Source organism: Aplidium turbinatum, chromosome 9 (genome assembly GCF_918807975.1).
Source record: "Aplidium turbinatum chromosome 9, kaAplTurb1.1, whole genome shotgun sequence".
In the NCBI taxonomy this organism is placed as follows: domain Eukaryota; kingdom Metazoa; phylum Chordata; class Ascidiacea; order Aplousobranchia; family Polyclinidae; genus Aplidium; species Aplidium turbinatum.
The window spans coordinates 17,012,075-17,033,741 of NC_137480.1; the positions used below are offsets into that span (position 1 = coordinate 17,012,075).

Consider the following 21,667-nt stretch of genomic DNA (forward strand, 5'->3'; position numbering starts at 1 on the left):
TAGGCTAAAAGCGAATAGCTGTAATTGTTATATTGCAAAATGTGCAGTAGCTTACATGACTTTAAAAGGGCACCATTGCCCCCCCTGCCCCTCCATCTGCAGAAAAATTGAGGGCAGGGGGGGCATTCGCCCCCCCTGCCCCCCGCTTCCGGCGCCCCTGGCCTGGATTAACCATTGTGCTAGGGTGCGCTAAAGCACAGGGGCCCCGCAGACACAGGGCCCCACTTATCCTAAAAATGAAATAAATAAAATAACAAATTTTGAATAACAAATAACAATAATTTACAAAAGAGTTGCTACGAATTTCTCGTTTTTAATTGATCTTCATACGTAGCCTACATCAAAGGAACAGATTTTACAGAGTGTCATGAATTTAGCGAAAGAATTTCCTATTGATGTTGATCTCTGTCTTGTTGACGAACTTTTGAATTTCTACCTGTATCTTAAAAAGGCTTACGGGAATAAAGCAAGTTTTAGTCATGAAAACATGTACCAGATAATAAACAATGAGAAAGTTGAAGCTGCTTTCCCTAATGTTGAAACAATTCTTAGATTGTTTCTTTGTATGATGGTCACTAACTTTTCTGGAGAAAGATCATTCTCTAAGCTGAAAAGAATCACAAACGTAGGCTACTTCGGTCTACAATGACACAAGAGCGGTTGGCTAATCTGAGTCTTCTCAGCACAGAGTGTGATAAAGTGCGACTTCTCAATTTTATATCCTTACAGACTTTGCAGCAAAGAAAGCCAGAAAAAAGTCGTTCGACTGAATTTCATGTTAGTTTTCTAAATCCTATTGGTAGTTAGTAGTGAATGAAAGAGCAGTTTAGAATAGAAATTCAGAATAACCTTTCATTGCAATTTGCTGATTTTGCATCCATTATAACGTAAACATTGTTGACTTAATTTGCACATGCTTATTTAATCATCGATCACGTGCTATTTCAAAGTTAAGCCTATCTAACTTACCTAAGCAAGGCTCGGTTTCCTCTGCAAGCGAAACCAGCTTACTTCCATTACGCTCCACGTAAGCTGGGAAGGGCCCCCATAAAATTCATTAGCACAGGGGCTCCATTTGACCTTAATCTGGGCCTGCCAATGAAACAAGAAAAAAAAATACTAACGTTGTTGAAATGAATAAGTTGCAAATTATTTTTTTCGATGATAAACGCTTAGTAGGTCTAATGCCTAAACAAAGCAAATGAAATATTTTGCAAGATCCGAAAAACTTTTACAGTAGCCTGCATTGGAACTCTGCTGTGTTTATCCAGTTCATTAAGATTAGCATTCGGTGTATGAAGTCATAATTGAAATCAATAGTTTCTGGAATTTGGCAATACTCCAATCATTTAAGATTATGAAGCCATCAACTTCTCTTTCTCAGCGCAGGCAGATTCTTAACTTATTGCATGATGTGATCTATTCGCGGGACTTTTTTTTAAAGTTTTTACAGAAAGCAGTAAAAAGCGATTTTATTCAGAGTTTGCAATGGTCTGCAGACGGGAGATTTCTTTACGTTGATAAAACCCAGGCATTGGTGGAATTTGAAAATTTTTGCAATGTAATACCAACTTTGTGCTTACAATACTACAATCGGCTTATTTCAAGACTGTTGGAGCACAACTTCTGCTTAACATCACGACGCACAGCAGGAGTGCTTAATCAGGTAAATATAGCCTATTATTAGCTTAGCTGCTTTGTTGAAATTAGGCATGGCTGCAGTCAAATCATCCTGAAACATCTGCAAGTTAGTTCTGGCCTTTAAACCTATGCTTTACTGTCTACTCAAAGCAAGAAAATTTTACAGCTTATTAATTTCAACTGGAAGTCATAATCGCTTGGAGGAAAGTAAAAAAGTTACTTAGTTGCCAAACAGCGTTGCCAGACGTCCCCTGCGTGATTTCAAAAAAACAACTTTATTAAAGCCGACGTAACCAGGATTCCAGTTCAGGAGTGTTTCTTTGATTTATTTTCTGAAAATTTAAAAATTCCCAAATTACGATTTATATCTCCAACAACCTTAAAATTTCTCCAAATTAGAGACAGAATCATCCCCATCTGGTAACAATATTGCCAAACAGTGAACCGCGTAGGTGTCAATAAATGCTGATGGTGTCCATAAAACAGCTAGTTCTTTTAAGTAAGGTGACCTAATAGCTTAAGCGTTTTAATTAATGTAAATTGAAAGGTTAGATTAGTAACCTATGATACTAAAATCAGAGTTACATGCTTTCGGAATCATTAGCAAACTGGCAAAATATCAACAACATTTATTTTTAGGTGGCTTATTATTTTCATCCAAATTTTAACAAACGGTCATGCGATGTAAATAGTGTGTGTCCTCAGTCGATGTTTTGGAACTCATCTTTCAACCAAAACTTCTTTCCTGTCGAAAGTTTGTTGAGACTTCAGCAACCATTACCAAGGTGCATAGGCTACTGCTGATAGGCCTACTTATTAGCAATTTTGATCAATAAACACCTAGCCTATATGATATATTTTTAGGTATCATTTCGCTTGTATTGCAGGCTACTGCCCTGATCTCTTTAGGCTTGCTAATCAGGGCCGGATTTAGCTGATGGGGGGTCAGGGGCACTTTTAGATCGGGGGGCCCCCATGCAAATAATACCTCTACGTATACAGTAGCATTAATCCACCACTGCACAGCATTTTGTAGGGACTTCAAAGGCTGAAAGAAAAAAAAAACACAAAATCACATTTTTTCCACGTAGGGGGGCCCTTTAAAAGTTGGGGGGGGGGGGGCACCTGCACCTTCTGCCCCCCTAAATCTGGGCCTGTTGCTAATGGCTTAGTTATTTCAGGGCCTTTGTTAAGGGGAAAGTGGGGGACAATTGATCCCCACTGAACTTTTTTGCTCCCACCCCCACTTTTCGTAATTAATCTTTTTCATCTCTAGTTTTAAGTAGCCTAATATTTGTAACAGTGGCTTTAGTTTTCACAAAAAGATTGATACCGGTAAGCTACTCTACTCTATCTTTTAGACTTCTTAGAATTTCTCAGAATTAAGCATTAGTTCAACATTATTCCTTTGTGGTTAAAACACTTTTGACATGATAGTCGTGATCAGCATATCGAACTAATAAAAAATAGCCTATCGTGCAGTGCTTCCACTTCTGGCAATTGATAAATCTTCTTCAGTTTCCTTTTTTGTCCTGAAAAATCCCTTTTTTCTAAGTAGGAAATCCTTCAAAATTTCCTTCATAGGCGAGGTTATTTTTGATGTTATTTAAGTTTAAAAGAAGTTGAAATTTATTGCATTTTATTAATATTTTCATATTCCTGATAGGGCTTATGTTAAGCCGAAAACGTTTGAATGCTAAACTATTTTGTAAATATGTAAAAAATATATAGGCCTACTGTTGTAATGCTCAACCCTGTGGTATTGTTGTGTCTTGCCTGTCTTTGGTATAAAAAAGCAAACTCTCTCCCGAAACTAAGTTTAAAAAGGTGCTAATACAACTTTAAATTTATTATAATCTCAGCTAAAGCTATTTAATCTCGATTTTTTTCCAGTAGCCTACCGTAGCACCGGTATGTCGAAGCAACGTTGTTTTATTAGAACAGTGGGCTACATAAAAGCAGCACATATTTTACAATAACATGGTTTACTTCCTTTGTTCACTGTCCAGCCAAAAAACTGCTTGTCAGTTAGTCGGTTCTGGGACATTTACCACCTGGAGTCCTGGACATCATTTACCAATTACCACTCTCATCTTTCCTACCCAGACTCCTAACCTATCCCTACCATCGAAAATGTACAGTTGGTAAATGTCCAGTAACGAATTATTCATCCATTAATAAATTTATTTTTGTGTTTAATTCAGTTTTCCGTGATACGCAAACTTAGCACTATAGGCTAGGACAGGGGTTCCCAAACTTTTTGTTCACCGGTACCCTTTGGTCAGTTTATAGATTTGCTCGTGTAGGCCTACCCCCAAAATTTTCTCATATTTTTGGCTTTAGAAAGTTTAGATATTGCTACAAATTAACAGTACAGCTGTATTAGAAGACTGCATACATGATATTTTGTACCAATCAAAGCACACAAAGTTATTCATACCAATGTAATCCAAGGTTAAACAAACACTACAATCAATCAAACAAACAAACAATATATCGGTTGAATAAGCCCAGCAATCCTAGCTAATGTGATGGATGACCCTGCTTTTTAGCAACAAGCTCATTAATACGAGGTGAAACATTAGCAACAGCACAACGAAAATCATGTTCAGGTGTTTTGAGCTGTGATCTGTTTTTTGATTTGATTCCAAGCAGCACTGAAAATGTTGACTCACACAACCATGTTGATGGAAACAACAACAATGCATGAATAGCAGGTTTCGCAATCTTTTTGTACGACTTGCACATCGTAAATCAAAAATCACTTAAATTTCTCTCAGAGTACACATCGCGTGCAAAGCCATCATGTTGGAGTTCAATCAGTTCCTCTTGCATCCCTGTCCCAGACTGCAGTGTCTGAGCATTCGCAGTGAAATCGCGGTTCAAATTATTAACATCATCAAGTGATAAAAAATATTTTAAAGCAGATTAGAAGTTATGGAAAGAATATCCTTATACTTAATCTAATGTAGGCCTACCCCTTGAATAGTCGAAATGTAGGCTACCCCTAAGGGTACATGTACCCCAGTTTGGGAACCCCTGGGCTAGGATCTCTTTTTTCTCCTTGTCAGTAACGTCTTCACAATCATGTGAGACTGACAAAAAACTTCAGGATACTAGGCCTATTCATGATACTGACTCAGTCTGACTGTGTGTAGCCTACACTACACAGCCTAGCTAGCTATAAGTTATTATTATCACACCATAACAGGTTAGCATATGGGCAAAAATTAACTTTTCTAAACCGGAAGGATGCCACTAGCCTAAGTTTATCATACCTAACTGTACGTCGAAGCTAGTCGAAGCACAGTGAACTTTGTCAGCCAAGCTCAACTGTAAATCAACGGATTACCTAATTTTAACTAAAAGATTTGAGAACTAACTCACTCACTGCAGTCTGCACTCACGCCCAATTCCCAAAATGCCGAAAAAAGAAATCAAGCGACAGAAAGGCGAGAACGGGAAAGAGAGTGAGAGAAGGTTCCGGATGGTGAGTGACGACGGAAACCAGCTGATCATTGTTATTCCAGTCGTTTTTAGAACTTTTGAATGGAAATATCAATAAAAAAAAATTTAAAATTGCTAAAAACAACAATTTCCTTTTTAAGCCAAAATTTCCTTGTAAAATTGTTAAAAATCCTTCCGAATCCGATCTTCATTTCCTTTTTTTATCCTTCAAAGCGTTGCAAAATCCCGATTTTGAGATAAAATCCTTCAAAGTGGAAGCACTGCTATCGTGATCACAATCATATCAATTAGTTTTTCTCGCACTTATTTGCAGCCACCAATTTGGACTTCCAAGGCCTTCTGCAGTCAGTCAGTATTCTTTTGTTTATCAGAGACACAGAGAGTTTATTTATCAACTAATCGAAACAAATTCAGGACAAATAATTCTACTTCAAAGCGAAACTATAGCTTCAGCTACATAAAATATTTTAAAATTACGAAACAAAATTGATTTTGCATATTCTGCAAAAAAAGCATGATGATTCAGAAGTTCTAATAAAGTATCTCATGTAATAAAGTTTCTAATTCATCTCATGAAGATCTTAGGCTAGTTGGAAAGTAGGCTTCAGAATTATCTCGTGTAGAAATGCTGGATCAAAATTTTTTAAAACAAGATGAAAGTGTAGAGACACCTCAAAATGTAGGCTAATCCAAGAAATGAATTTAACAGCATCACTGAAGAAACTGATAGTGTATCGGCACCAGCCAGAGGTAGGAATTGCCCCCCACGAGAAACATTTTAAATTTTCATTTCACTCTCTGTTACAGCATCATTTGGTTGGTTTTGAACTTTTATCTTCGGACTGACAAAGCCTTGATAGATTTTCCACCTAAAAAAACAGAGAAGCTACAAGGACCCTCAAAATCTCCTGGTCGGGAACAAAGCTGGAGCACTGCCCTAACCCCGTCTACCTTGGAGTGACACTAGACCAGTGTTTCTCAAACTTTTTTAGTCCATCGCCCCCTTTTCGTTATTGAAATAAAATTTAGCCCCCCTAATTCTGTCAAGTAAAATGAACATTGATAATAGAGTGATAGACAAATTCAGTTTTGGGAAACGAAATTGACAGTAACATGATAGGGTAATGTTCAATGGGATAGATGAGCTTGGCGACTTTTACAAAGTTTTCAAATGTTTGGCGACATCTTCGTAAGACAAGAGTCGAAGATCACCACGTTTATGAACTAGCAAGCGATTTCTTTGCTTTGAAAGCATCAATGTCACAGCCGAAAACCCCTTTTCAACCATATATGAAGTAGGAAACGACAAAATCCACATTCTAGCTTCTTTCCAGAAAAGCTCATATTTGCCAGCAACCTGGCACCAAAACAAATCGTAGGCTATCGATCATTTGTGAATTTCACTCTTGACTCATCATCTGTTTGCATATCAATGCACTGCTCTTGAAGTTCCACTTCTATGTCTGACTGTGGGTTCGGTAGAAAATGGTTGTACCACCCAGTTTGGAACATGGAGGTCCACGAGATATGCAAAGCGAAGTTTCATGTCTTTTTGAAGCGTGTTTAAATGTGAGCAGTATTTTTGCCGGTGTTCTTCTGTAATAACATTCTCGCTCAAATGGGAAAACTGAGGAGACATTTCAACCGAAATTTTGTTTGAATAAAGATAGCTTTGCAATGAATGAGGTAATCACGCTTTTGCACTTGATGAGAGTTATCATTTCTCCCTGAAGCTTTTTGTTTACTTCGTTTATGACATTGTAAATGTCTGCCAAATATGCGATGTCATTCTGGGTATCACATCTTCAGCTAATGTCGCGTCAGTGCTTGATGGGAATTCGATAACTGAAACAAAAAGGGCATAAAAGCGGCTCAAACAAGCACCTTTTGAAAGCCATCTTACCGCGGTATGCAATAAAAGACGTTCAAATTGTTTTGGCAACAAGGTGAACGAAATAATCTGCCGTTGAAAGCATGAGCTTTTATGTTGTTGACGCATTTTATCACAATATTCAGTGATTCGTGCAGTTCAGGACTGAGATTACGGGCAACCAAATGCTGACGGTGAATTACACAATGTATTGCAATAAGTCCAGGAATTTCTCTTTTCATCAGTGCAATGAACCCTCGATGCTTTTCTAACCATTGCCGGAGCACCATCAGTTGTGCATTGTAGAATATTCTTCAATGGAATCCCCTTCTCTTCGTAGAATTTTTTCACTGCATTAAGATGCTTGATGCCCGAATATCTGTAGGAAGACTGAGCGCAAAAATCATTTCTTCTTGAGTTCTCATATTATGAACAAAACGCACATATCCAAGCAGCAACGATACATTGTCAATCAAGGTGGATTCATCTATTTGCAGTGAATGATTTACGCTTTGGACTGTTATTAGCGCGTTGGACTGTTATTGGTGGTTTGATAAATTCGCCCTCTTCGAGTGTTTTCGCCTCCCGATCGCCCCTTTTGATTTTTTCGCCTCCCTGGCGCTCGAAATCGCCCCCTGGGGGCGATTTCGCCCACTTTGAGAAACGCTGCACTAGACCGTACTCTCAGCTACAAAAAGCACATTGAAAACACAAAGGTTAAGGTTAACACCAGAAACAACATCCTGAGGAAGCTTACCAACTCTGGGTGGGGCACTAATCCACAAACCCTCAGAATGACCGCATTGGTTTTGTGCTACTCCACAGCAGAATATGCATGCCCTGTTTGGAACAGGTCCTGTCACTCATCGAAGCTTAACTCGGTACTCAACCATTCTTGTCGTCTTATTACTGGGTGTCTGAAGCCCACATACAGGCATGGGAGTCGACAGTGAAAAAGTAAAGAATATTCCGATATTCGATAGTGCTAAAAAAAGTAAAGAATTAACCGATTTCGATACTAGAAAAAAAAGTAAAGAATAAAGAATGTAGTAATCGATATTGAAAAAAAAATTATTCCACCACTCTTTCTGAATGCTCAAGGCAGTAACAAATTGAAAAAAATTCAAAGAAGTGAAAAATACTTCACACTCAAGCCTACTGCATCGGCATGCTTTAATAATTACGACCCTTTCTAACAAACTGCATGAGTGCCTGGACCTGGCCTAAACAAAAGAACGCAGGGTTCGAGTTGACTGCGATCAACCAGGGTTTCCCCGCAAAAAAAATTCGCTCCTCCTTTCAATAGAATTTCAAAGTCTGCCCAATAAAATTGTGGAATTCGGTTAATATTTTACGTTGTTTATTTGTAAACTTTACAGAAAAGTACCGAATATCAAACATCGGATTCAACGCACAAAAAAGTAAAGAATAGCAGCTAATCGATACTTATTTGAAAAAGAAAAGAAAACACGGATTCGATAGTGACAAAGTAAAGAATAACGCTATCGAATATCGATTCGTAATCGATAGTCCCAACCCTGCCCACATATACCAACAAACTTTATCTGCTTGCTGGTATTGCACCACCACACATAAGAAGAGACGTTAACAGTCAAGCTGAAAGGCTAAAACAAACATGTGATGAAAAACATCCTCTATATGGAAAAACTGCTGCACAAACCCGGTTGAAATCAAGAAAAAGCTTTCTAACACACGTTCAGCCACAAACCTCAACAAAAGAAGAAACAAGACTTAAGCAATGGAAACAACAATTCGAAAATTACCCATCATGCACTGAAATGGAGGTCCCACCATCAGAGTCCCTCCCCCCAGGAGCAACCGCTCCTTGGGCAAAGTGGAAAACATTATATCGACTCCGAACTGGTGTTGGACGCACTAAGTCTGCAATGGTGGAGTGGGGCTACAACACGGGCCCAGTTGCATGTATCTGTGGCACCGAGCCCCAAACAGCGGACCACCTTCTTGTTTTCCCTCGGCTTACCACCCGGCGCAGTAGGTGGGACCTGTCAGTGTATAACTCCGTTGCGGAAGAATGTGTCAATCTGTGGTGTATCAACGAACTTTAGAAGACTCGATAGATGAAGAAGATAGATTCCTGGCAGTTTCACTTGTAGAGGCTCTTGACGCAGGGCTGGTTACCGAGGTTGACAGAGTGAAGTTTCTGATTGTTGCCGAGGAATTATTCCATCCAATATTTGCCGCTGAATGGAGAGCAGTCCTTAGATGTCTTGCTCAAGCGCACACCCCGAGAGTCGAACCAGAGCCGATTGATCTTAAAGCCTGTTCGTTCACGAAGTCATGCGCTAACCAACTGATTTAGGTTGAAAATATTCTCAAAATGCGCAATTTTTAGGTGTTTTTTTCTCTGGAGGAGGCCCCTCCCCCCAGTGTTTCACCTTCGTCAACTCGTTGCCGGGTCTACAAACATGTGCAATGGTGCTTATTTGCCTGCCCCCTCCCCGAAATTTTGTTTAAAGTAGGCTAGTAGATGCCCTCGTCTGGCTAGTAGGCTACAGTGGTAGGGTATGCCTAATATTAGGCTACTTGTTGAATTGACAAATATTTTTTATAACACAGGCAATATTTAACACCACTTGAGCCATGCTGGTCTGTCAATCCAGGAATAGCAAGCAATTTACAAAGTAAGCAGTAGGCTACAGGTATCTAATTTTTGCTTGTTTGCACTAAAATCCGTGGCCGTGCATTTGCTGGTTTTGAAATCACAATAGTCTAATGCTAATAATAGCCTAATGATCATTGAGAAGTTTGACTGCTTTAGTCAAAACGCAATAGACTGGAAAGTTCTAAATACTTATTCGTGGGCCTACCACAGTGTAGCCTTGCCTGTAGGTCGCTATCGTACATATATAAACCTAGGCTATATTATAACCAGTGTTGTACGCGTCAATAAAATAAATTGACGGCGTCAGCGCGAATTTCTGGCGCTATTTTAGCCAGGGTCTCACAAAACGGCAGTATTTCAACCAAGTGTAGGCTAACAATAGCTATAAATAAAGAACAGGTTTTATGTTTTGAGATTGTATTGTAGGCTAAGTAGCTGCCTTAGCTTATTGGCTATTTCTTAGTAGAAACACAAGCATTTCAAAACGTTTGTCTGACAATCTGCTGCGTTTGGGACGCATAATGTCCTTTCCAAGCGAAAACATGCGTTCCAAAGCAGCGCTGAATGGTATTGGTGTGTTGTATTTCAAAAACAAGTCTTGAAAACGTTTACTTGGAAAGGTAGCCTATCATTGTTCCATGCGTGCTGTGATAGCTTAGCTCAGCGTTTCTTAACCTTTTTTGACTCTAGCACCCCTGTAAACAGATCTGAATAGTCTAGCACCCCCTAACTATTGTTAACATACAACTACTACAGTGCCGGCCAAAAGTTTAGTAGAGGCCGAAATTTTAACATGCTTTCAGATTGCTGGCGATATACTTTGTAATGAAGTATCTTGTTGTCTAACAAACTGTGCTGCTGTTTTGATTCAGGATTTGGTATTTGCCTTTCATTTACCAACAGAAATTTAATTATAACCATATGTAGGCTAAGTGAATCAACTCTCTTAAAACAACAGCACAGTTTGTTAGACAACAAGAAACTTCACTACAAATATTACAAAATATACCGCCAGCGAGCAAAGAGCATGTCAAAATTTTGGCGCCGCCATTAAACTTTGGCCTGTATGATTGAAAGGAAAGCAATGTAAAAAGGGTCTCGAGAGTCTGTTCACACTCTGCAGTTGGATGCTTCAACTGGCGTTGCCAGAGTCTAGCAGGCTTCAAATTTGAGTTGCAAGAGACGAAATGGCAGGTCATAGGCTACACTGTGCCTGGTCCTCCATGATTGTCCAGGAATACAGTGAAGCTACAGTATATTTGTTATATTCATCACGCCGTTTGCGAATCTGCTGATACTGGCAGAAAGACGAAAAGATGCAGAAAAGTAAAATGGCATGTTTTAAAATTATACTGCATGCGTTTAGCACCCCCTACAGTCTATTCCAGCACCCCCGGTTAAGAAACGCTGACTTAGCATATATAAATCTTATTTTAACGAGGTCCACTGCACCAACATCGCTTTTTTCAGGGGCATAGAGCTCTTGAAATAAAGTTTCTTCAACCTCCGCGATGACATTCATTGATTTTTCGCTTTCTCTCTCTGATCCCTCCTTCTCGATACTGCTCACGATCAGGGCAGGATTTAGCAGTAGGCAGTTGCCTAGGGCGGCAAATTATTGGGGGCGGTAAAATATACGAATATATATTACATTGATAATACTGTACGTGAATATAATAATTCACAACAGATATATATATAGGAGTTAATAAATATGTTATCACATCACACACATTTATAAACAGTGCGGCAAGTCATCGCCTCTAGAGTACTTCACGTTTGATTGGTTTTCAACAATATGTGCTGCTTAGCGCTTCTTTTATTTATCTGTTTCGCTTAATATGGAGGACTAGGCTTTGTCTGTGCAATTTTTATTAATCTTTGTTCGGTTTGTTTCACTGTTAGTAAATTTAAAGGAGCCTAGAAAAAAATGTTTTTAGTCAATGTTAGGTTGATGGAAAAGTTGCAGACTATTTTGTGTACTTGCCTTCAGGTTTTTTTTAAGGTTTGGTTTGGGTGACCGCGAAGTAGTTTTAAGAGACCGCAAGTGTTTCATTTAAATACCAAAAATAGCCATAACTACATACAATCAACGTAACATAAAATGAATTAGTCGACAAGGCACAGCTTAAATGATTGTGACAGCGACCAAACAGCCTGCCCAGCACGGCCGCCAAACAAGTTTGCTGCACAATCAAACAAAGTGTGCTTGTTGGCTTCTGCTTGTTATGTTTCCACACGTAAAAACATTATGCGCCATAAATCAAAAATAAACATTGACGAGTATCGAAGGTGCACTTGTGAATAACTCTTTGATTCAGCTGTTAGCTGTACCTCCACTTATTCTTTTTTCCGGACGTGAACTATTGATCGTAGGCTATATTCGTATTATCGACAAGACATAGCAAGAAACAACCATTACTTTTCTACTGTAGTTGCAAGTCCAAATTTTGGGAAACCGCTGGAGAAATTTGGAGGACCGTTTTGGTCCCCCAAAACACTTTAAAAAAAAACACTGCTTGCCTTGATGCTTAAAGTATGTAAACAATGTTTTTGAGGATTTACTCATCTTTACTTGTTTCTACAGACTTTGAAGAAATTATTGATTTGTTTGCAAGAGAAAAAACCCGCCGGAAGCGATTTTAAACAATTAGTTCATTATACAATGACATTCATTGATGTATTCAAATAAACAGTGCAAATAACCTTTTTGTAAGGAATTGAAAATATAAATCGTAGCGCACCATCGAAAATTTTTTTTGGGGGGGCGGCACTTTTCGTATCTGCCTAGGGCAGCGCTTAGGCTAAATCCGGCCCTGCTCACGATAAGAGTGATCACCATTTGGCAAACTTCTTCCGCTTGTATTCCAGGTAGCCATTCCAACCAACGTAAAAGCGGGTAGGCCTAATTCGGATGAGTCGCGCTGGCCAGAATATACAATATACTTTGTGAAACGAGATTTTCCATGAAGACGAAAAATGACGCATAGCGCTTGACGCTTAAAATCGGCAAAATAGTTGACGGCGCTATCACTTCCGTCAACTAAAAAATAAACTGAAGGCGCTAGCCTCAGCGTCAACAAAAAGTTGACGCCGTCAACGTACAACACTGATTTCAACCCACGATAGTCGCAATTGAAGTGTGGCTTAGTCTTACAGCTGTGAGCTTTGTGAATCAAATTCCGTCACACGTTGCAGAATTCGGAAACAAGCAATCGAAAAACATTCCAACCCTTTCCACTGGTTCAATCGCAGCGTGGCATGGTGTGAAAGTTGTTCCCCTGTCATTTTTTTCTGAAGCACTTCCTCCTCCTGAACTGGTTTCCGACAACAGGTGAGTAGCCTACAGCTGGCCTGTTGCGCTATTCCAACCTAGTTGAAAAGAAACAAGTAGCTTATTTACAGTGCGGTAGCCCTTTTTATTGTATTGTCACGACCAGTCCTTTTTACATTGATTTATTAACGTACGTCTACATAATAGGCTATATTAATCCATTATTATCAACTAATTTTGATTATACAGGCCATGAATTAATCCTCATTTCGAGGGTGTGGCCTGTCTGACGAAGGTGCGCTGAAGCCTTCAGAGTCCATGTTCAGGGCTGGTTTGCTGGCTGGGACAATAGCGGATCCAGGGCAGGCACTTGGTCATGCGCCTCCACAAAACCTAGAAAAAAGCATTCAATTTTTCTCCGTAAAACTTTCTTTGTTCAGCCCGCTTTTCTAATTCTATATCGTTAGGCCTACTAAGTGAATGTTTGGATCATCAAGATCATTATTCTTGCAGTGAACCAACCACCGACTCTACTGAAGATGAAATTTCAGAAGTGGATGAAGAGGAAACGGACGAAGAGGAAGATCAAACAAAAACAACAGATGAGGTTGTTCACGAGGAAACAAAAGATGCACAACCTCCTACGCATTTGCTTGCTTCCCAGAAAAGAATCTTTGATCTTTTCTTTAATCCTCGCCGCAGAAAACGTCGCTTTGCTCCAGAGTGGATTGACAGATTCAGTCAGAAAGATACCCGAGTGACGGACCACTGGAAATCCGCAGTTTTAATGCCAACGTCAGTACATTTTAATAACTTAATGAAGAAGTGTGTGTGTCACTGGCAACAACATATAGGATATTATATTTCGTGTTTTCAATGTCACTATTATCAGTGTTCTGTTCACAAATTGAAAAAAAAAACATTCAGGTATTTATGAGGTTCGAATATACGGATTTGTCCTGTTTCGCTCCACAAAAGGCTGTTTAAAATGTGAGGGACTGCACGACATCATTAAATTGCTTTGTGTATGCACAATGTGAAACCATCGATAGAGATCGAAGTTTTGCAAGCATGTAAATAAATTATAAACTCTTCAACAGTGCACAAAAGCGAAAGAATAAATGTACGAAACTTAAAATGCGCAAGGAATCGTTTTTAGACAAGAACAGTCACTTGGTAGATGCATTTGGAAACGCATACGTCAACTGGAGGCAGCATCAAGAAAAAACGGACGTAGAAAGAAGTCAGAAAACTTTTTTACTTTTTTGAAGAAAAAAGCTTTACTTTATTTCGAAAACTTGTTCCTGTAGCCTATCAGGTAAAACGTTGTATGACCTTGTTCACAGTTTACTTGAATTTAAAAATTGTGTTGATACGCAGATGATGAAACTTCGGGGTTACTGCGCTTCAACTATTCTTCTCTATATGATGATAACACTTCAACAAACATTCTACTGGCCAGTAGAGAGAAAAGTCAAATCGAAAACGCCGTCCAGAGCATTCTATGATAAGCTTCGTCTGATACGAGTCCACTATGTATTTAGCACAGTTGCACATGTATTTCGCAGTTTTATATCGAATGAAATCCACGTATACTTTTGTGTGCCTTCTGCATACTATTTTCCTAGGGCTGTGGAGTCGGAAGGATTTTAACATGTTCGGAGTCGGAATTGTTAGGCATAAAGAAAAGGCCGACTCCGACTTGATACAAAACCATGAACAGTGAAATTTTTGTTTGCAATCTATTTTTATTTTTTCTGTATTGCGTTGTTCAACTTTACCAGAAAATAGAAGTGTATGTTCTTGCCAGTTTTTGGAAAAGTCGTTGTTGCAATTTCAATCGTTTGGAAATTAATTCTAAAAAAACGACAAAACTTTAAAAAATCTGGCAATACTGGGAGCCGGAGTCGGCTAGTTATAAAACGAGAAGTCGGAGTCGTATAATTTTTACCCGACTCCACAGCCTTGATATTTTCTCCGTTGTAACACGCTGTCTCAACACGGCAAGGATTTTATTTTAACATCATGAGTGCGTAGTGCTATTGAAAAGCTGCTGTCAAACACTGAAATATGATGATTCCTCGCACTCAATGAACTCTACATAGTCAGATGCACTCAATAGCATTGAAGCTAAAAGCGTTAAAACTGTCACAATTTCGTCAATGCAACGAAATAAAGCAATAAACTATTTATCGTATATTGTACGGAAACGACTATGAAATGACAATAACAACAGATAAGTCAAACAAAATAAACCTAGCTAGCAAAATTGGTCCTTTTACAATAATTGTTGAGCATCTGTAGATGTAAAAAAATATTTTGCTAGCTGGTTAGTTCAAACACATGGTTAAAAGTACGTATAAAAGTTAAAGTGATTGATTTTATGTTGCGCAAGTAAAGCGGGGTAGCCTAAGGCAGTGGCTCTCAATCTGCGTACCGCGGCACACTAATTTAGGCAAGCGTGCCGTTTTGATTTGTCAATATGACAAATTAGGCTATCAAGATCGAAAATTCGACGGTATTATACACACAAAAGAAAAATCGACAAGCAAATATCACCATGTTTGCAACATAGCACGTGAATACCTTAACTTTTCTAAAGTGGTATGCTGATGACTGGTTGAAACAACGTAGTTTTGAAATTTTCAAAATGGAAGGGAACTTATAGTAACTGAAATTTCAATTGCCTTGTATGTACTGTAATTGACTTATTTCAAGTACTTGCACAACACCATAGCCTAGCTCTAAAATAGATCCATCTGTGAACAGTCTAAGTGACTTGTTTTAACTCGCCCCTTTTAGAGTGACGGTAAAATTTAAAACTATAGATTTGTTATAGCTACAAGAGGGTGATGCAAAGTTCTTTCTTGCATAATAAATACGCGAGGCTATGACAAAATTTAAACCGAAAGTATGGTTGAAGGGAAGAGAGTCGATTGAGGAAAAATTAGACCCAAGGTCAATAAAGACTGCGTTTTGACTACATACAGTAGTCAATTGGAACAAACGTGAGGTTTCAGCTGTTCATCTACAAGAACAGTAGACTTGGTGCCGGCCTAAAATATCTTTAACAGCCAGGGCCTGTGTACCTTCTCACGAAAATATCAACCTTGAACGTCTGCTTGATTGTATTTGTCCCTGAAAATACACACAGTTCCCTACACAGCAAAACACCACTCTGAGTTTGTGAATGTTCTGAAACTGCAGAGTTTTCTAGGTGTGGCGCAATTTTCTCAAAAGTTTTGGAGTGCCTCAAGCTATAGGACCTAAGGCCTAACGGAACATCCAATATATGATATCCTTGAAATGACCATCACACGAGCAAGTTAAGTGGAAAATCATGACAACCGTTTTCAAAATTGCTCAACGGAATTTCTTAACGCTTGCTGTGCGAACATTGCTGAGGATTCATGATTTAAAATAAATCGATAAGCGGTTTCCCACTTTCCCATGTAGTACAGCAACATTAGATCAGTATAAGTAGACCAAGTACTAAAGTACTTGTTGCAAGTTTCAAAAGCGACTTGCTTACTGACAAGGAAAACGTATTTGGAAATTACTCCAGCATTGAAGTGTTGATTTTTAAATGAAAGTTTAAAAATGGTTCGATAATAGGCGTAAGCCGCTCGCAGTTTCGCCTTCTCTTCACTGATACGTATATCATAAACACTGCTAGAAAAAAGAGTCGTTCAAAACAATTTCGAAACGTCAGAAGAAAAAAACAATATTGTTGCAGCTGCTACGAACTTAGTCACGTAGTGGAAAACAGTATTAAGTCATTTTTATGTCACTAGGTGACGACGAAAATTGTGATGAGTTAAGATGCGTATTTATAACTTGACACCAACAAAGTTTTCACAAGTGTAACATAAATTTATAAAGTCTGGCTGAAGAACGACACCAGTAACCGAATCTAAAATCACTGATTCCAATTTGACACCAGGTTCATATGTAACAAGCTTGAAAACCATTGTAATTATGCCAAAAAATGACAATAACAAAATTCCTATATAATACCATTAGGTTCCATAGGAGCAAGTTGAAATGATTCAATTACGGACTGCGAAAAATCACAGTGCAGAGAATGCATTAGCTGGCAAGACATTATTCGTAAGATTTCATACAAAAGTGAAACTAACTGCTCAAGAAAAGAAGTCCTATCGTTTTTTTTTCAAAGCCACTATGAGCACTGAGCAGGAAATATCTTTACATCGATGCATACAGTATATTGTTGGAAAATAGTCTAGCACAGGGGTCACCAACCTTTTTTCATGCGGGCCATTTTGGCACTTAGGAGAGCTGTGGCGGGCCGCAATAATAAAATTTTAGGTAGGTTGACTCTTATGCTAGAATAGAACGCATTTCGTACCCAGTATCCAGCGTTACATATTGTTAATATTTATCTTAGAATACCGCAGCAACAAAATTAGTCGAACAACGCTACTGCCAGGCCAAGCTCCTGTAACAACACTTTTGACTTCTTTAACAATGCCTAATTAACAAGGCCACTTGTTTTGCGCACTTATAGCGAGGCGAGCGGTTTCATCAGAATATTCATCGCCAAGCAAGAGTGATGTCACTTCGCTTCGCAAAAGATATCTTGCAATTAACAGTTTCATCAAACATGGAAATGTTTGACACATCGCAATACAGGCAACAATAGTGACCTGCAAACATATCAGCAAAAAATAGGCTCCAATAGGCCTAACAGGGAGAAACAAACAAGGCTCCATGAAACAAACGCTTGTGGAAATCACCGAAAAAACGTTTCTATCGTAAATCATGAACAGTGTTCCCTCTAAAAAAACAATGAGTTGGTTTTTCATTCTTTTTGTGAGAGTCTATAAAACCGTCTTTCCTTAATTATTAGACAAATGCCACTTGCGGTGCGTATTATAGCATGGCAAGAATTGTTGATTAACAACATTTTGCAGTACTAAGCTAAATATTTTCATAATACCAGAAAAAGTCTTTAAATTTATATATAATATTTTTCAAGTTTATTATAAATGGAGTTGGCACACCGACCTATTTTGCCAATAAAAACTTGCATAAAGGAACACTGCTCGTGAAACCCAATAACGGTGAAACGCACACTAGTGTTTACAGGACATTTACAAACTTAAAATAAGCAACCCTATGCTAACGGACATTTTCGAAATTCGAAAACAGACGTTTTAATCAACCACTGGGACAGTGTGGCTGAACATCGTATTGGAATAACTTTAAACGATCCCTACCTACAACTACAATCTGATTGGTCGTTCGGTGGAATCGTATGCAAAGCGAAAATATGCTTCCTGGAAAGTATTTTTTGCCTTCATGCTGTTTAACTCAAGAAAAGTATTTTTGGTTATACTTGTGCGCTGATACCTTCTGCGGGCCGCACATAAAAGTGTGGCAGGCCGCATGCGGCCCGCGGGCGACCAGTTGGTGACCCCTGGTCTAGCAAATTGATTCAGAAGAACGTTACCCTATCTTTTTACCATTCCTGTTAAAACTAGACCTGTTACTATCATCTAATATCACGTAATATTCGCTCAGCGCTTACTAAATAAATATATTGGGGGGGAGCGAAACAGACTGTAGTGACTGTAAAGCCAGTTCCAATATTGCTAATGTGGATGTTAGAACTTTCCAACTGTGTTATTCAGTATAGGTTGGCAACGCTTTGTATGTGGGTTCGAAAAAAGCAAGAAAATGAAATCATATACTAGTTAGTAGTTACTACTTGGAATGGCTGGACCTGCCCTTGTTCTGGACATCATTCCATGGGTTTAGAACCATGCAAATAACTTTTAGTTTATTGTGGGCATTAGTTGATAACGGTGTAAGGTAGTGTAAGTTTTAGCTTAGTCCGAATGTTGAACTTTCAAAAAAGTGTTGATAAGCCATAGCTCCAAGCAGGACAATGTCAATACTCAAAATCAGTAAAAGTAGCAGACCGCAAAATTCTTCTTGACAAATCGTCTGCGTACGATGCGATATACCCTTGAGCATGTGAACCTGTTTTCACGTTCATGCTATCACTTCCAAAGTCTCTGTTTATTCGAAAACGTTTTGTAGGCGAATCAAGATAGTCCCATTTCCGTGCACCGCCACGATCACCTACACAAACAAACATTACAGCGGATTTCGACAATCCACTACTCAGTGTTCACGTTCTAATAAATTTATCACCATTTTTTTCATTAGTAATCTTGCTATCGTACAAATAATCAGTGATTGTTATTTCCTGTCCACTCACTCATGAGTTTTACCGTTAGTAATTGGTTCACTTATTGTGTATATCAACCAAATGTCGTCATAATTCCAACCTACAAACACAGAATAGAAAAACACAAGCACACACCTGTTTGAAAATATCCTTTATGGGTTATGTTTTCATAGTCCAATTGGTCCAAGGTAGTGATAGAGCGCAGGAGTCGCTGAGCGAATAGATCAATCGCCTTTCTACCATTTTTATCAATCACAGTAGAGAGTGGAGAAAATAGTTCACTGGGTAAAAATAATATAAACTACGGTAGTGTGTAATTCGTCCTTACCAGCAAAGAATTGTCATTGTAGTACAATTCTGTAATGTCACATCATTAAACCAGTGAATTAATTTATGGTAAATCTTTAACTTTGTCAACATAACTTTATTTCATCTCAAATCTGGTAATACTGTGGTAGAAGTAACAATTTTGTACTACTCCAGCTTATTATGATGATTAGACTTAGAGTTCAATGGCTGTACCTAGATTTTCTGAAGTGATTATTTTTGGTTGTAGGGCTTTGATTGAATGACGATTTGATAATTTTTGAGAATGTTAATTTGTTTCCATCCTGAAAAACAGAACAGCGTTATAAGTAAAGAAAACTGAAAATTAACAAGTTTGATTTACTCTGCAATAAAAGGTATGTAGGTCTTGGATCTTACAAATAAACAAACTGTAAAATCAACACAATTAACAAAATATTCTGCACAGAAAAAGTATATCAACCTGACTGCTAGTAGACATTGATTCAACGTTTCTAAAAACACTGTTTTCTTCAGTGACTAAAAGAAAACATAACCAAAATAGACATTTAACTGTTTTGTTGTAATAAATCTCTATTTGTTGAACAATGCACATTGTACATTCTTCTATGATGATAATAACTATATATATATATACTTACTTTAAGACAAGAATGCCATGCCCTGTTACGAAGTACTTGAGGATAAGGATCCAAAGCTACAGTTTTTTCATACCGGTTCTGCTTCACCCTTCGAAGATGTTAATTAAAGATGATCAATCAATATATAACAAGAATATTTGTTACAATCAATATGATGTCGCTAACAGCATATATATCACTATCAATGAACTCTATATAAAAGCTATGTACCAAATATCATGTGGCTACTAATCATCAAAAAATCTTCACAGCCTGTATCATCCTTGTTGAGATCTTTAAAAGGTTTTTATTCAGATAAAACCTTGGTTAAAAATCAGGTAAGTAGCCATATGACCCATTTTTAAACAGTAAACATGACTCCAAAGATTATAAAAAAGATGCAACCTAATTCGTACCATGAACAATTCGTACCATCAGTTTGTACCTTGAAAAGATCGAGAGAAAAAATTAAAAAAACCGAAGTCGCTGATCGCATTTAAACTCCGATCAACCCTAACCCTTCTAAAATGTTTGCGGAAACTGCGATCAGCGACTTCGGCAAACTCTTAGGATCATTACCGGAAACTTTAAAATGTTTGCGGAAACTACGGAAAAACGAAAACTGCGATCAGCAATGTTCTATTTTTTCTCTTGATCTTTTCAGTTTGTTTGTTTGCGGATACTGATACTCAGATACCCTAACCTTTTTAAAATGTTTGTGGAAACTGCAATCAGCGACTACTGCTTTTTTTAATTTTTTTTCTTGATCTTTTCAAGGTACAAACTGACGGTACGAATTGTTCATGGTACGAATTAGGTTGCACCCCAATAAAAATATGGCCTATATATATACTACAATTCTTACTTGTGGAGTATGTCATGGAAAGCTGTTTTAATGACCTTGTTAGCTAGTGTTTCACAGTAATTTTGCGGCCACTTGTGTCTATTCTGTTGGTTGGTTTTTGTTTTTTGAAGAACATCTTTCATGATATTGTTAACTACACTTTCTGCAAAGGCTCGTATCTGATTTTTGGATATGGCTTGATAGCTTCCCAATAAATGACAAGACATTTTATTTGTAGAAGTTATTTTGTAAATAAAGAAGTCTCTAAATATTCTTAATGACAACTTTTCAGCGAATGTGATAGCAACATGCTCTTTCAACTTGCGTTGGAGACTGCTTGATAAAGCTGAGTTCAGTATTGTTGTTGATATAGCTGATGCATACTCCAATAGTCCATTATCAAATAGTTGAACAATTGGGAATACGTTCAATCGAATAAAATTTCCAGCTAGTAGCTCTAATGCAGATTTTTTGGTTTTGCATTTCCTCATAAGTGCTAACTCCACAAAGCAAGTTTGCAAAATGTCATTTGCAACACTCTCAGCTAATGTGTCCAGCTGCACTGAATGTGTGGCTAAATACTGCATCAAGTTGCTGATTAATTATGATACATAAACTTGAAAAAATGTCTTTGGCAAATTACTGAAAAGTCTTAGCTTAATGTTTTTTCAGAAATACCATTTAACTCTTTTACAAATATAACTTCAAATATGACATACTTCACCTATTGAACAATACAACGTATTATAAATAACAATCTCTTGTAATAATTTCATGAACATA

At 38.0% G+C, this 21,667-nt stretch overlaps 2 protein-coding genes and 1 pseudogene across 2 annotated transcripts; 1 reads left to right on the plus strand and 2 right to left on the minus strand.

Annotated features, from left to right (window-relative positions):
- Positions 1 to 21,667, minus strand: part of LOC145776957 (uncharacterized) — an 868,661-nt pseudogene that overhangs the window by 648,571 nt on the left and 198,423 nt on the right.
- Positions 1,369 to 15,094, plus strand: LOC145777374 (uncharacterized). The gene is made up of 7 exons (XM_082588740.1): positions 1,369 to 1,666; positions 2,281 to 2,426; positions 9,578 to 9,642; positions 12,822 to 12,957; positions 13,411 to 13,692; positions 13,998 to 14,140; positions 14,278 to 15,094. The coding sequence occupies exons 2-7, from the start codon at positions 2,350 to 2,352 to the stop codon at positions 14,403 to 14,405; spliced, it is 831 nt and encodes a 276-aa protein (XP_082444866.1). The 5' UTR covers positions 1,369 to 1,666; positions 2,281 to 2,349; the 3' UTR covers positions 14,406 to 15,094.
- LOC145777373 (uncharacterized) lies at positions 14,893 to 21,549 on the minus strand. The gene is made up of 5 exons (XM_082588739.1): positions 20,906 to 21,549; positions 20,062 to 20,149; positions 19,637 to 19,725; positions 19,250 to 19,395; positions 14,893 to 19,005 (listed from the first exon to the last, which is right to left on the minus strand). The coding sequence occupies exons 1-5, from the start codon at positions 21,469 to 21,471 to the stop codon at positions 18,812 to 18,814; spliced, it is 1,083 nt and encodes a 360-aa protein (XP_082444865.1). The 5' UTR covers positions 21,472 to 21,549; the 3' UTR covers positions 14,893 to 18,811.

Bases quoted from the DNA above. Each gene is read 5' to 3' on its own strand.
- LOC145777374 (XM_082588740.1), top strand. From the start codon at position 2,350: ATGTTTTGGAACTCATCTTTCAACCAAAACTTCTTTCCTGTCGAAAGT. The intron at 2,427-9,577 runs GTGCATAGGCTA...TTTATAACACAG, and splicing joins CTTCAGCAACCATTACCAAG to GCAATATTTAACACCACTTG. The intron at 12,958-13,410 runs GTGAGTAGCCTA...TTATTCTTGCAG, and splicing joins GAACTGGTTTCCGACAACAG to TGAACCAACCACCGACTCTA.
- LOC145777373 (XM_082588739.1), bottom strand. From the start codon at position 21,471: ATGCAGTATTTAGCCACACATTCAGTGCAGCTGGACACATTAGCTGAG. The intron at 20,150-20,905 runs GTAAGAATTGTA...ACATCTTCGAAG, and splicing joins TTCCATGACATACTCCACAA to GGTGAAGCAGAACCGGTATG. The intron at 19,726-20,061 runs GTAAGTATATAT...TCTGTTTTTCAG, and splicing joins CATGGCATTCTTGTCTTAAA to GATGGAAACAAATTAACATT.